The 15,970-nt window shown below is 43.1% G+C and overlaps 1 protein-coding gene across 1 annotated transcript in view; it reads left to right on the top strand.

Moving 5' to 3' along the window:
- LOC308303143 (HEAT repeat-containing protein 1-like) overlaps window positions 1-15,970 on the top strand; it is a gene marked incomplete at its 3' end in the record, with an annotated part of 45,624 nt that overhangs the window by 23,755 nt on the left and 5,899 nt on the right. The window contains exons 11-16 of the mRNA XM_080747466.1: window positions 866-983; window positions 2,744-2,848; window positions 4,453-4,551; window positions 6,366-6,454; window positions 10,600-10,811; window positions 15,844-15,965. Of these exons, the coding sequence (XP_080603592.1) occupies window positions 866-983; window positions 2,744-2,848; window positions 4,453-4,551; window positions 6,366-6,454; window positions 10,600-10,811; window positions 15,844-15,965 (745 nt within the window). The remainder of the gene's footprint in view (window positions 1-865; window positions 984-2,743; window positions 2,849-4,452; window positions 4,552-6,365; window positions 6,455-10,599; window positions 10,812-15,843; window positions 15,966-15,970) is intronic.

The raw sequence follows: 15,970 nt of genomic DNA, 5'->3' as shown, positions 1-15,970 counted from the left end.
TTTATGAGCCATTTTTTAATTTAATGTCAGTCCTTAGTCCAGTTTAAATCACCCTTGTTAGTTTTTATCACATTTGGTCAACCTTATCCTGTCTTTATTTAAGTTTTAGTCGACTAAAAGTCAAGCATTTTAGTCTTTATCTTAGTCCAAGACAACGTCATTTTAGTTAGTCTCATTTTAGTCAACAAAAACTGTTGGCATTTTAGTCTAGTTTCAGTCAGGACAATTATTTTACCCCTTTACATTTTTTGTCAGCAAATAATATAGAACATATTATGCATCTTATCTAAAATTATTTCACATAGCATTTTCTCTCATCCACAAGTGCCCTTTTAGAAATGCCAGCCCCTGCCTCTCTAACATTCTCTGCACGTCCCTGTATGTCATACATGGGCAACTGGCGGCCCGGGGGCCACATGCGGCCCCCACCTTCACTTAATGCGGCCCTCAGGTTAATACCAGAATACTGATATGTTATTGATTTCAGCTGTTAGAATTACAACCATGACCTTTTTTTTTATGTCCAATGTATTTATTTGTATTTAACTTCATAAAGTTAACATGAGCATGTAACTAAATGTGTTTGAAATTAATTCAAAATGTTACATTTCAGGACTCCAATTCAAAAATAACAAAAACATATTCAGGATTCCAATTCAAAAGAAGCTAAAATAGCCGATCTACTGTAGATCTGCTATTTTTGCTTCTTTTGTATGAGATACTAGAATGACAAAGTAGGACGTATAGCAATATGCAATGTGGCCCTCTGGAGTGAAGGTGGAAATATAGTGGCCCTCACCATCATCAAAGTTGCCCACCCCTGCTGTATGTAATCCCTCATGGGTTGTTGTGTGCTCTGGTCCAGGTACAGTGGAGCGATGGACGGCGTTCTGACGTCTTATGTCAGCGACAGCTTCAATGCTGAGCAGAAGCAACTGTTGCATCAGTTCATCTCTCTGACCATTAGCGGTGGGAAACACCAGGTACGCGTGTGTGTGTGTGTGTGTGTGTGTGTGTGTGTGTGTGTGTGTGTGTGTGTGTGTGTGTGTGTGTGTGTGTGTGTGTGTGTGTGTGTGTGTGTGTGTGTGTGTGTGTGTGTGTGTGTGTGTGTGTGTGTGTGTTATATTATAGTTTGGCGATTACTTTTGATGCAGTAATAGTCTTTTTCTTTTCTTTTTTTTCGGGCAGTGAGGATATGTTGCTATATACTGTACACAGCAACAAGAACCCCAAAAGGGGTTCCTGCCTTGAAAGGCATAGTTACAAATAGTGGTTCCCGTTAGAGTTCTCAACGGGCCTGAAAATTAAGGCCCGGCCCTAACTGAGCCCGACGGGGCAGACCCGAGGCTCGGCCCGACCCTAACTAGTTTCATCATTTTAAGCCCGAAGCCCTATTAAAGCCGTGAAGGAAAATAAATAAATAAAAAAACGCCTCCAGGTGGCGCCACTCCGCCACCGCGGTGACCGTACCATGTGTTATTATAGCCGAGTAGTAGAGAGAGTGAGATTAGCCTACCTTTCCACTTTTGGTTCGGCAATGTTAGCATGTTCTCTCATGAAGAAAAGTTTGATCCTTAATCCTCCTCATCTTGTTCACATCCTGCAACGCATGCATCTGTCTGCATGTGCCGTCTCTGTCACTCAACTCTCTGTGAGTCTCTCCTCCACTTTCTTTCGTTTCGTTTCGGAGTGGACCTGTTAACCCCACCATCGTATAGCTGCTGCTGTCGCTGATTTATGACCCTGACATCAGTGCTTCCTGGATAAGAAGCACTGATCTGCAAGTTCTAAACAAGTCAGATCGTGATGCAAAGCAGACTACAGTGGGTTTGTAGATTGAATGGTATTTTGGTGCGCAACACCAGCCTACTATTAAGTATATATCAGCAGCCTGCTCCCAGCATCACACTGTCTCTGACCGTGGCTCTCTGTCTCTCACTCACTCTGCTCTGCCTCGTCTGCTGCCAGTGGTGTGCTCGTGCGGTCACATAGTAAATAAGCGAGTGAAACGCCAGTCAGCGCCATGTTCTCTATCTTCTTTATTAAAATGAAACTTTTTTTTTTTTTTTTTTTTTTCACAGAACCCGAGGCTCGGCCCGGCCTGACTAATTAGCATACTTTTTGAGCCCGGCTCGGCCCGAATACGTCGGGTAGGGTCGGGCTCGGGCAGAGTTTGAGAACGCTAGTTCCTGTCCTACATGGGGTAATTCATCGTCTTAATGTCTTGCCGTACTTCATTCCTGGAATCAGCGTGGCTTTTGTCTTTCCCGTCATATTTCCAGTTGTTCATTTCTAAGTGTACAGTATCAAGCTATCAAAACCTCCACCGGCTGTCAGTCAGTCTGTCCGTAACGTCACACTTTTCCCATACTCTTATCTCCGCCACCGTTGCCCCGATCCATGCCAAACTTTGCACACACACTCCTTGGCTGCCAAACCACAACCTCCACCCCTCATTTCTCACGTGGCCGATTTTTTCAAACACATTTTTGGACACTGCTCCTACATATTTTGCCCTAAAATCTCGCAAAGCGGTACACAGTATGTCTAGACTCATGTCATCAACATGGATCTGTCCCATTTCCCATATTCCCTCCTGATTGGCTACCAGTGCCTTCTAAAGTTTGTGTATGCGACCTGACGGTCACTTATCTCCCGATTAGAGAGTCTTACTGGTATTTCCAGTTGTTAATTTCTAAGTGTATCAAGCTAAATGTAAGTACTTATGTTCTGCTGGTGATAGATCCTTGGATCGGACACATCCCTGCTCCTCAGCCTGTCTCACCCCCTGCCGTCGGTCAGGACCTTAGCTGTGGAACACCTGGTCAACGCCATCACCTCTGGACAGGTATAATTTACCACTTCTCAAACATTTTTGTGTCTGGGCCGGGTGCAATAAAAATACTGCCATACCGCGATTGTGTAATGCAGTGTTTCTCAACCACTGTGCCTGGGGACCTTTGGTGTGCCCCTGACAAGGGTCAAGTGTGCCCCTTGAAACTGCTTGAAAGCCAGTATTGTATTTATCATTTTAAAAATGATTTAAACTAGTGAAAACAGCCGATCTACAAGCACACAACGCCTCGCGGTGCGAGGCGTTGTAGATCACTAGTGCTTGTAGATCTGCTGTTCTCACTACTGTTGTGCGACATGTATATGATGAAGCAGGGCTGTACTTTGCAAAGAAACGTACAAATTTGAAACTTGGAGATACAAGGTTTCTTCCCGACAGTGACGATATTTACACCCCCGTATTATGTTGGTGTGCCCATGGATTCTTGGGACATGAAAAGTGTGCCCATGCAGAAAAAAGGTTGAGAAACACTGGTGTAATGCATACAGTGGTGTCAAGTTCATTATCTTGATTATCATTATTAACATTCACCAAAAATAGACGATCTACAAGCTCACAACGCGTCACAACGTGACATTTTGATATGCTATTATTGGTGAAGAGACTTGGTGTACTGCAAGCTGAAAAAGCAGAGCAAAGCATTTCAGTATGTGTGTTTTCATATTTTAGATCTCTCTGGGTCTGTCACAAAAAAAAACACAATTAATCATTAATCACAATCATTTTTGTGACAATTAATCTTTAAAGGGATATTTCACTTTCAAAAAAACTTTTGGTAATTTTATCATCTAATCAGACTTTTATGAACACCCTGAAGAGTTTTTAATTAGCTTTATTCAATATTTAGATATTTGATGTAAATGTTACCAGGCCCTCCAGGTCCAGGGCCTCTCCCCACACACACCCATTGTAACTTCAAACTTCATTTTAACCATGATAGATTCATTAAAAACACCCATTATTTTTTCTGGTAACTCATACTACCCTCCTAATATGTGAGCAGGCCGTGTTTTTTCGATAACTTTTTTCATTTATTTTTAATAATTATTTCTTTGTATTTCATTTTTTCCATTTTCCCAAATAATTATTAAAAATAAATGAAAAAAGTTAACGAAAAAACACGGCCTGCTCACGTATTAGGAAGGTAAAATGAGGCACCAGAAAAAGTAATGGGTGTTTTTAATGAATCTATCATGGTTAAAATGGAGTTTGAAGTTACAATGGGTTTGTATGTGGAGAGAGGCCCTACCACTGCTCCCTGTTGAAAGTGGAATATCCCTTTAAGTAAACTTTCTTAAACGTTACAGCCCTACTCATGGTGTCAAATGTTCAACGATAAAAGAAACAGTGATAAGAATGATGTTAACTCATTGAGTGCCACCAAAAAAAAATCTAAAAAATGTTTTTCAAAAAAAAAATTTTTTTTTTTTTTTTTTTTTTTTTTTAAAAAGCGGAACTTGTTCGGGATCGGCACTCTACGATACGCTAATAAAGCCGAACTAGTTCGGGATTGGCACTCAATGAGTTAAACATCCTTTGGTGCCTGTCAAAGCATGAGTTTTCTTTTTTGTTTACTGTTCTATGTTCTTGTCCGACAGCAGGACAGTTTAGACGAAGCCTTCGTGACGGAGGTTTTACTGGACAGGATGAAGGATGACATTCCAGAGGTCGTAGCTGCTGCTCTCAAAGCCCTGGAGGTGAGTACTGGTCCACACTAGGGGGGCGGTGCAACATTTAATACCATTAGTACTATTAAACACATTGCCAGCCAAATTAAAATATGAATTTGCGCTTATAACGCCAGGAAATAGCTATATTTTATCATCATGATGCATTCAAATTCAAAGCCATGATGATATACCATACCACAAAATGACCACTAGAGTGAGCCATCGTAGCACTAAAACCATCTACTGTACAAGCCCCCATGTAAAAACCAAGATTCAAGGATGGGATAGTGACATCGCTCCATTGACCCACAATGGGATGTCCGCGGGCCGCCATCTGAGCTCAATACTGTTCAATTCGTGCTTGATCGTCTAAAACCACCATCGGTACGGGCACCGGAACGTATACAGATGCCACACAGAACGTTTCCGAATCAAAATCCGACCTAGTGAAGCTGTGTAAGGGTCGGATGGTTTGCATTGAGCCTAGCGGCTAGCAGAGGCTAATGTAAACAGGAAGGCCTGGTTTAGCAGTGGCGTCATAATCGTATCCTTTTTTTTCACGGTTTACGTGTTGATACCATCCGAAGGTAAGCTAACCATTTCGCTCCGTCTATTAACCCAAATAAAAGCTTAAACAATGCTTTTATATAAAAGTCGATTAAAGTCGCTAGGCAGGGAAGTCCATAGTGACATAGTCAACCTCAAAGTCGACTGGCGCTGATCTTGTTAAGGGGGGCTACAGGGTAGGGGTGGGCGATATGGTGATAAATATCGTTGAGACGATACAATGTCTCCACGATATGCCATTTCAGAGATATCGTATCCACAACTTTCCAACATCCTATCGTGCATTGCGCGGAAGGCGAGCGGCATTTCCGCAACGCGACTTGAGCTTGTATGTCTGCTGTTAACCGGAAGTGTCCCGCAGATAATGCTACAGTAAAGTCTTGCGGAAATAGGTGGATATATCGTGATACAATGAGGGAGAGCCTTATAAAAGAAATCTTGTTGAATTGTTAATACAGAGATTCATTGCAGAATTCATTTAAACCTGCATTTTGGTCTAAATCATGCAGTAGTTCTCAAACTCTACTTTTTTTTTTTTTTTTTTTTTTTTTTTAATGTAGTAGGCATGATAGCAAGCGAAATTGCATGTTTAACCCCCATAGCAACCCCATCTTTCAAACATGTTAGCCATCTTTGTTTACATTTTAGGAAAACATAATGGCTGCTAGTTCATGAATGCCTGAACGGATTTCCATTCAGATTTTTTTGTTTGAAAGCTGTGAGCAATCTGCACACGCATGGTGCATGATCTAGGCATGGGCATGACATTATCAGTGCACTATGAATTACATGGAAGTCTATGGAGACAGATGGCATATGAAAATACGAAGGTATTAAAATGGTGGGGTATGTGTTAAGGTCTCCCCTTGACTCTGAGAGTATTCAAATGAAACCTTATGGGTCCATTTGGTTTCATTTGTATACTGTCGGAGTTACATACTTGTAAGGGTCAATTTAGACCTCCCAAAAGGAACCCAGAGAGTCCCTGGACCCCACTTTGAGGACTTTTTAACCATTTAACCATTAAAAAAACAAGTTGAAAAAGAATTATGATACGATCGTGTATTGTGATACTGCTTGGAACAATATTGTATTTATCGCCCACCACTATTTCAGGTGTCTACTGTAGACCTTATACTGTTTTTTTTATATGACCAAAAGGTTGCTGGTGGAAATGATTCATATTTCTTATTGCCTTGAGTAAAACACTTAATTGTTTAGTATGGGATCAGGATATCCAAACTAATGGGATGTTTTTTTTGTTTGTTTTTTAGCTATATTTAGATCATCTGGATCCAGAAAAGACTGTATCCTGTTTATTGTCAGTGCTGCAGAAAACTGAGCTCTCATTGGCTGGACAGTGGTTAGTGTCTCTCTCACACTCTCACGCACGCATGCATGCACGCACGCACGCCCGCACGCACGCACACACGCACACATGCACGCACGCACGCACACACACACACACACACACACACACACACACACACACACACACACACACACACACACACACACACACACACACACGCACACACACACACACACACACACAGGCACACACACACTCACACTCTCGCAACTCATTCTTTTGAATGAACTTATCTTGGCCAACATAGCAACTAAACATCCATTTACTACTGCTGCTCGTCTATACTGCATGCACACAACTAAACTTCAAACTATAATAGTCCACATCAATAACTCATAGGTTCTATTTAGCTGACTGCCAGAGGTATTCATTCTGGTTTCATGAGCCATATTTTTAAAGGGCCTTTTGGTGAAAATATTGAAAATAGCAGACCTCCAAGCTCACAACGTGTCGAAACCACATTAAACTATGTATAATCATGTAAATACTGGAGATGTGGCGTATCATCATGGATTTCTACACAGAGAGGGCAATTCTTTCAACATAAGATGCTACATTCAAGTTCAGGAGAGTTTGGACAAGGCAATTCTCTTGAATGCTGCCTTCAGGTATGGCAGGGAAAGGGTTAAGGACATTTGCATTTATTTTACCATAGTGATAATTGCATTCAGTCTGGAGAGGGCACTTTTTACAGACAGATAAAAAGGCAGGGGCTCAAGCCCCCTTGATGTCTATGTGTGCACGTGCCTGATTTTCATTCATTGTTTCCTCGGATTCCTCCCCAGATTGTAGGGATGGGATGATAGTCGTTATTATCGTTTATCGTGATTAAAAGAAACGCTCACAATAATCGTATCGTGGAGATTTTAATATATTGAGAAATTGTCCTCCGTCATACGCTGGGATCAATTCACCTTTGATCCACTTAAACCCTCTACAAATGGTAAAACACTCTACCTATATTTTTTTTGTTTTCAAATCTCTTCCAAACAAATTGCCGATCTACAAGCTCACAACGTGTTGCACCGTGAGCTCGTAGATCTGCTATTTTTTGGCACACGTTCTGCCCCAGAATATGGATGCAGGCCAGGGGTTGATAAAAGTGCCATATAAAAGTATAAAAGTGGCATATTTTGATTGTCGCGATAATATCGTAAAACGCGGTTATTTTGGTCACAATAATCATGACATGACATTTAGGACTGTCACAATTATTACATAAGCAGTGCTGTGTTCTACCTGTAACGCACGTATACGGCGTCTGCTGTCGGAAATAAAACTATGAATAGCATCTGCCCTTGTTAACCTTTCAAAGTAGCGTATTTGATAGGCATTATGCACTGGCGTATGCCCTGGCCACACAAATAGCCACGGATCATAGATTATAGTATGCCCCCCAAAAAAGTCTAGAACACATCACTGACTGTAATCGTCTAATCGCAATTATTTGAGGTAATCACAATTATTTAGCATAATCTTCATAATCGTTTCCATGTTGAGAAATGTTAGAGGACAACTCCGCCCTAAATCACTTCTAGGCTAATTTTCCTACTTATATTGATCCAAAATGACTGTCCATGACCATGGGGTCTATTAGGCACAAATGCCCCTGTTGTCCAGTTTCCCCAGCAGAACCTAGCAGTTCTCATAGCATAGAGTGGAGCCTATAAGCCTATCACTTTTACACTATTTATTGTGGTCAAAAGTGTTATTTTTTTGCGACCAAAGGTCGCATATACTCTGAAAAACCGTGTCGCTTGAGTGACCTTCCTTCCTTCCTTCCTTCCTTCCGTAACCTTCCTTCCGTAACCTTCCTTCTGTACGGGAGTGATGTCAGTGTGATGTCAGGAAATGTCACGAAATGTGGATAACACTATATATGGAGATAGTCCAGTCCATCATGTCATATGGGACTACCGTCATAGACAGTAGCCAAAAGAGAAGGATACACAAGACTAAGAAAGACAAAAAAAGAGAAGAATAAAAAAGAAAAAAAGGAGGAGGAGGATAAAGATACCAAAAGGAGAGAGAAGAAAGGGTGGATGAGGTTCTGCAGCGACCTATGTATACCCAGCCTGGTCCAAATCCTACTGTCTCAAGGATGAGGAAATGATGATAGCCTTGAATAGTTATCCCTGCCAGACAAGGGCTCTGATGGAGCTCATTGACTGGTTGTGAAGTGTCTATACCAAGATACGCGCTGATCCCATCCATGAAACATTATCACTGCAATCCATACTTTTCAAATCGGCCTCGCACCGCGAGGCGATGTGTGCTTGTAGATCTGCTATTTTCACTAGTTTTGTGCGACCCTGATGAAGCAGGGCTTTAGGCTACTTTATGAAAAACATAGATATTTGAAACTTGGAGATATGAGGTTTCTACCCGACAGTGACAACCTATACTGCCTATACTAGTAAGAGCTTGACAAGGTTCGCTCCTTGTCAAGCTCGACGTTGGGCATTTGGACCTATACATGGAGAAATGGAGCGAACCTGTTTGGCCTAAACATGGAGATGTGGTACAGAATGACTCATATATGGGCATAAAAAGTATGTCATGTGACATCACTTCCTGTACAGACAGTCAGACAGACAGCCATTGACTCCGGCCTAACAATGGCTACTGTCTATGACGGTAGTCCCATATGACATGATGGACTGGACTATCTCCATATATAGTGTTCTCCACATCTCCATGTTTAGGCCCTATCGCTCACACCCTAGGTGGGGTTGGCGATAGGGCCTTTCTGTGTGGAGTTTGCATGTTCTCCCCGTGTCTCCTAGGGTTGATACCCTCACAAAAACATGAACAAACTCCCAACAACAACTAGAATCATCAGAGAAACACTGTGGTTGGCCAGATAGTCAAGAATTGGCGCGGCCTCGCCCTTTAGGGCGAGGTCGCATGTCACCCTGAGGTCGCATTCCACCCTCAGGTGTCTTACTAGTACTTTTCATGAATGTAGTACTAGCTGTCATTACAAACCCATCCATGTCATCGTTGTCCCACAAAAGCCATCACACTCTGCTAAACAGATGTTATGCTTTTATGTGTTTTGCCAAGTCCTGGAAAAAAGATGCTCTGTGATTGGCCAGTACAGTTACTTTGATTGGCACTTGTGCCGAATGCTCAGCCCAAAACATTATTTATCATATGTGACTGAGTGTGACACAGGGGCAGTCATTTCGGAAGTCACTACTTTAGACCACAGCTGAAATTACTTTTTTTTCCCACTAAAATGTGATAAAGCCACAAAAGCATTTCATAAATATCAGGCTACATTTCACTTAAACGCCAGAGCTTAACTCTGCATGTAAATAAGACTTTTTTAAATTAATGTGAGAGATCATGCAGGTCATTGCAGGTTAGACATTTATTTAGAACTTGAATATCTCAAAAGTAGTATTTCAGCATGGCATCATTCTATAAGCCATATCTTCAAAACTGTTGGGTCAATCTCCACAACCAATATATACTTTTGTAGCAAAAAATTCAATGAAAAAAAATTCAATGACTAGCCGTCAGCCGTGCTGGGACACATTGTGTTGGCTTGTGTGGGACAACCAAGGCATGGATGTGTTTGTAATGACAACTACTGTAGTAACACATTCATGAAAAATAAAATCCCTTTTGAACACAACAAATAGTGTGAAAGTGATAGGCTTATAGGCTCCACTCTATGTTATGAGAGCTGCTGCGTTCTGCTGGGGAAACTGGACCCCATGGACAGTTTTTTAGGATCAATATAAGTAGGAAAATGAGCCTAGAAGTGATTTAGGGAGGAGTTGTCCTTTAATATAGTTTCAAACAATTTCAAAAAGTAGTGGAAATAGCAGATCTACAAGCTCACAATGCGTTGTGAGCCTGTAGATCGGCTATTTCCACTACAAATGTTCTTTTTTAAGTATAAAGTTGTCAAATATGTCAGTAATTTCTTTGTATATTTAGGTCATGTGTCATATCTGCGATGTGCAACTTCAAAGCCTACAAGGCTTACAGAAATATAATTGCAAACGAGAAAAACACAAGTAAAATTAAATTGTTAATTGCAATTATTTGATGTAAAATGTCATAATCGTGACAGCCCTAATCGTGACATGACATTTTGGTATGGTCCCATCCCTAACCCTCAGGTTGCCAGTGCTGCAGGAGGCAGTGCGGGTGCTGTGTGACCCCAGGCTGGGGCTGGGCTCTCCGGATCTGAGGTTGCACCTGGGCTGGAAGCTGCTTCCCTTCCTGGTCATCACCAGCAGCCAGCCAGAGTCCCCCGAAGTCCAGCTGGCCTCCTATGTGGCCCGCTCCGCCGCCATCGCCCAGCACCCGCTCACCCTGGACTGGGCCAAAGGTTCACAGTCACAGTCATTTACTAACCCATTTAGGCCTAGAATTATTGAATGCTTTAACCCAGGGTTCCCGAATTGGTTTTCCCCACGGGCCGAATTATGTCTAGGGTACCAAGCTGAGGGCCACAACATTGCAGGGGGCGACGGCGGCGCTCCCGCTACTCCAGCGACAGTTCAGATATCGTCGTCGTCGGGTGAAAATCTTGTATGTCCAAAACCGTTCGTTTTGCATTTGTCATTTTAAAAATTATTTAAACTAGTGAAAACAGCCGATCTACAAGCACACAACGCCTCGCACTGCGAGGCGTTGTGTGCTTGTAGATCTGCTGTTTTCACTACTTTTGTGCGAGGGCCTTGTATGATTTGGGAAAGAGCGTACAAATTTGGAGATACGAGATTTCCACCCGACAACGACGATATACTAGTGTTGTTGCTGCTCTTCTACCACCATTATTACTGGGGTTGGTGTGGGCCAGACAGTAGCCCCCCGCGGGCCGCCTATTGGGGAGCCCTGCTTTAACCAGTGAAAAATAGCAGATATACAAGCTCACAGCGCGGCACCGAGTGCCGTGCTGGGAGCTTGTAGATCTGCTATTTCTTTAATGTCGTGAAAATGTGTGCAAATCTTTGAATATATGTATTTTCAAAGCCAACGTTTGTAACTCAAATTTTGCTTCTGGGTGGTCCCTGGAACTAAATATTTTGAGATGCGGGTCCGTGGCCAAATAAATATCAGTTTGGGGGTCCTTCACATGAAAAAATCAAACCTCGTTCGAAGTGGAGCGGTGAATTTAAGCAGTTCCAGGTCTATGTTTTAGATTCTATGTGTTCTAGATATCTGAATTCTGTGTCTTAGATCTATATAACGCAGTATGTTGCAGTATCCCATCAGCCTCCATGCATCCGGGCGGAGGGGAACTCAATTCGATAGGTACCGAAATGTTGTGTAACTGCTGTGCGCACGTGTGTGTGTGTGTGTGTGTGTGTGTGTGTGTGTGTGTGTGTGTGTGTGTGTGTGTGTGTGTGTGTGTGTGTGTGTGTGTGTGTGTGTGTGTGTGTGTGTGTGTGTGTGTGTGTGTGTGTGTGTGTGTGTGTGTGTGTGTGTGTGTGTGTGTGTGTGTGTGTGTGTGTGTGTGTGTGTGTGGGTGGTAAAATCGCGCATGTGCAGATCCTCTTCAAACTTGACTGGACAGACTCGTACTAGTGAGGACAGACACACTCGTACTAGTGAGGACAGACACACATTACTGCCTATAGCGGAGCTGCTGTGTTACACACACCGCTCCAAAAAGTTTGAGAACCACTGACATGGTAGTCTCTCAAGAACAGACTAACTGAGCTCCAGTTAAGTGAAAAGGACCTTTTCTTTGACGATGGCTGGCCAGATTGCTGACATAGAAACATAGGTTTAAAAAAAAAAAAAACTTAGAATGATTCAAAAGACGCTTATAGAATTGGGTCAAAATTCTAATTTTCACGATTTTTCAAAAATGACAGATCTACAAGCTCGCAGTGCGGCACTCGGTGCCGCGCTGTGAGCTTGTATATCTGCTATGTTTCAATAGTTAAAGCATAAAATAACGATACACAATAATGTGTACCCGTTCTAAATGGGTTAAAATATATTGTAATTCACTGTGAGAAAGTTGTGCCAGTGTACTATTTAGACCAGTGGTGGCAAACTCATTTTGGGTTGAGGGCCGCATTGGACGAAAGGTGACTTGATGAGGGCCGGAACTGTGCAACCAGTCACAGATCAGATGGCATGCACACTCGCGCACGTGTTTGCTCTGTGTTTCTTCTTGTTGTCTCGTCACTGCTATAGCTAGCAGTATAGCAGTACATCATGTTTCTATGTCAGCAATCTGGCCAGCCATTGTCAAAGAAAAGGTCCTTTTCACTTCACTAGAGCTCAGTTAGTCTGTTCTTGAGCGACTACTATGTCATTGTCAGTGGTTCTCAAACCTTTTCATGTGAAGGACCCCCAAAATGATATGTATTTGACCACGGACCCGCATCTCAAAATATCTAGTTCCAGGGACCACCCAGAAGCAAAATTTGAGTTATAAAACGTTCGCTTTGAAAATACATATATTCAAAGATTTGCACACATTTTCACGACTTTTCCCAAAATACCAGATCTACAAGCTCGCAGCGCGGCACTCGGTGCCGCGCTGTGAGCTTGTATATCTGCTATTTTTCACTGGTTAAAGGATTCAATAATTCTAGTTCTAAATGGGTTAAACCCCTTTTTGGAGCTGTGTGGAACACAAGCTCCCTATACGTGGCCGTGTGTGTGGGTCTGTCTCCGTCCGTCCGTCCGTCCGTGTCTGTAACCTCAAAGTTTGGCACGCTACTCCTCCCACAGTTTTTGTACCACACACTCGCGCCATCTATACTATAATTTTGCAAATGTCTGAGTGAGTGTCTGTCTGTCTGTCTGTCTGAAACAGCGTTTCTCCTCAGTGGCTGGAGCAATTGATCTGAAATCGCATCACCATTAGCATATGAACACACCTAACATAACTGTGAAGCCCGTTTGTCACTTTCACAAACCATATGCTGTATATTAGCATTTTTATGGTGTATCTACTATCTATTCTGCATCTAGCATGAGGCACATCTATTCTGCATCTAGCATGAGGCAAAATGTTTAACCAGCTCTGTGTGTGTGTGTGTGTGTGTGTGTGTGCGTGCAGGCAGGCGGGGTGTGTGGGCGGGCGGGTGGGGGGGGGGGGGGGGGGGGGGGGGGGGGGGGGGGCAGTATCTCTGTAGCCATTAAACGAAACGGGTTTCTTACATTGATGCTCCTACATCATGCAAGCACCAGTTAAAGTTACTTTCCATCCCTCATATACTGTGTGTACAGTGCACATCCCATAACCCACACACACTGCACATCATTTTGGAGCTTTGAACGGGTAAGGGCTAGTATGTCAAATCGACCGGCTTACTCGGGAATATTGTGCTAGTAACTTGCTAAGAGAAAGGTTCTATAGTTTAATTGATATTAATTTATTAGTTAATTAATTTTCCCCATTGACTTTTAATGGGAATTGCAAAAACTCACATTCAAGTATTTTTCTCTCGTAAACCATAGGAGCTACAGTTTCAAACCTCGGAGAGGAGATTCATAATGATTTTAAGAAAGAATCCAAAAATAATTACATCACTCGGCCTCATGGTGGCGCTATAACGGGCCACTTTGCGTTTTGCCCCGTAACTCTTGAACCGTAGATCGGAAAATTTTCCCTGGATTCCTTGGGTCAAGACACATCTCCCCATATAGGCCACGCCCATTTGCGCCAGGATAGATTTTCCGCCATCTTGAATTTTCTCCAAAACACACTTTTTGCACCTTTTCCTACATATTTTCTTCAAATGTCACAAAAATCGGTACACATGATCCTGGGTGACCAGAGAGGTGCTACACACACACACACACACACACACACACACACACACACACACACACACACACACACACACACACACACACACACACAGCTCCACTTCGAACAGAGGTTCGATTTTTGGAGCTGTGTGGAACACAAGCTCCCTATACGTGGTCGCGTGTATGTGTCTCCCGTAGGAAGTGAGGCCGATCGCCCCCCGCTACCCCCGCCTCCCCGTTCTTTGCTCCCAGACCACGCCCCCGACCGTCGCGATTGGCCGGCTGTACTCTGCTGTACTTCCTGGCCATGTCCTGTACTGTTGTTGTCGCGTCGCACTAGTGCTGTCACGCGTAGAAGGATGTTTGAGAGAGATGAGATTCAATTTATTGTCAGTGTACAGTACAAGTACAGTACAGTACAGCGAAAAGTATTTTCACATCTCATACGTGGAGACGTTTGAATACGCGGAGACGTTTGGACTTTTGGAAAAATGAAAATGCGCGTGATTTACAACGCTGCCGACCGACCGATGACAATATTGTTGTTGGACCGTCGCTAAATACCATCTAATGATGTAAAGTTCGATTACTGTACCACATGAATAGCGTGGCATTACTGCCCACAGAAAAGCAGTGTGACTGCAGGTTTGGGAAGAGAGGGAGAGGGGGAAAAACGTCTGGAGACTGATGCTTTAGTCTAAAGTAGCCAGCGTGGAATCAGACTATTTTGAGTTCATTTTATTATTGTTATTGTTATTATTATTATGTTTGGGAAGAGAGGGGGGGGGGGGGGGAGTAGCCAGCGTGGAATCAGGCTATTTTGAGTTATTTTGTTATTATTATCATTATTATGAAGGACCGACTATTTGACAAGCTTGGGAGAGAAGACTTGTAATTGAACGTATTGGTAGCCTAGTATATACATAGAGATGATTAATGAGGTGTTATAGTGATGCTAATTCTACACCACCTGAAAGGTAGATATATGAGCCATCAGAATTCCATCCATTCCTCCTCCTCCTACATTATTCTATAGGCCTATTGTCTGCATGACATCATTGTTAGTAGAGATGCTTGATCCACGTATGAGATGTGAAAATACTTTTCGCTGTACTGTACTGTACTTGTACTGTACACTGACAATAAATTGAATCTCATCTCTCTCAAACATCCTTCTACGCGTGACAGCACTAGTGCGACGCGACAACAACAGTAACAGGACATGGCCAGGAAGTACAGCAGAGTACAGCCGGCCAATCGCGACGGTCGGGGGGCGTGGTCTGGGAGCAAAGAACGGGGAGGCGGGGGGTAGCGGGGGGCGATCGGCCTCACTTCCTACGGGAGACACATACACGCGTGTGGGTCTGTCTGTCTGCGTGTCTGTAGCCTACAGGACCTTTTGTGACCACACGAGGGCGCTGTTTTTCAGGCCAGACACACACACACACACACACACACACACACACACACACACACACACGCACAGCTCCACTTCGAACAGAGGTTCGATTTTTAATTATAATTTTGAAATTTGAAAACGATGTTATTTTCTTAACGTTAATTTTCATGCCTAATATGTGTAATGTTTGAGTACAGTTTGGATACTCACACAGTTACTTCCCTTGTCTCTCTCTCCACAGAGCTGGAGGAAGTACTGAAGAGAAGCTCCGAGCGAGACTTCCTGGGTTCAGCCAACCAGCAGCTGGTCTCCACTCTCACAGAGAAGCTGGCGAGCATGGACCACATCTCCAAACGAGATGCCGTGAG

The sequence above is a fragment of the Nannobrachium achirus genome (genome assembly GCF_963921795.1).
Source record: "Nannobrachium achirus genome assembly, chromosome: 18".
NCBI classification, from domain to species: domain Eukaryota; kingdom Metazoa; phylum Chordata; class Actinopteri; order Myctophiformes; family Myctophidae; genus Nannobrachium; species Nannobrachium achirus.
Note: the sequence above shows the minus strand (reverse complement) of the source record. Positions and strands in the feature narration are given on the sequence as shown.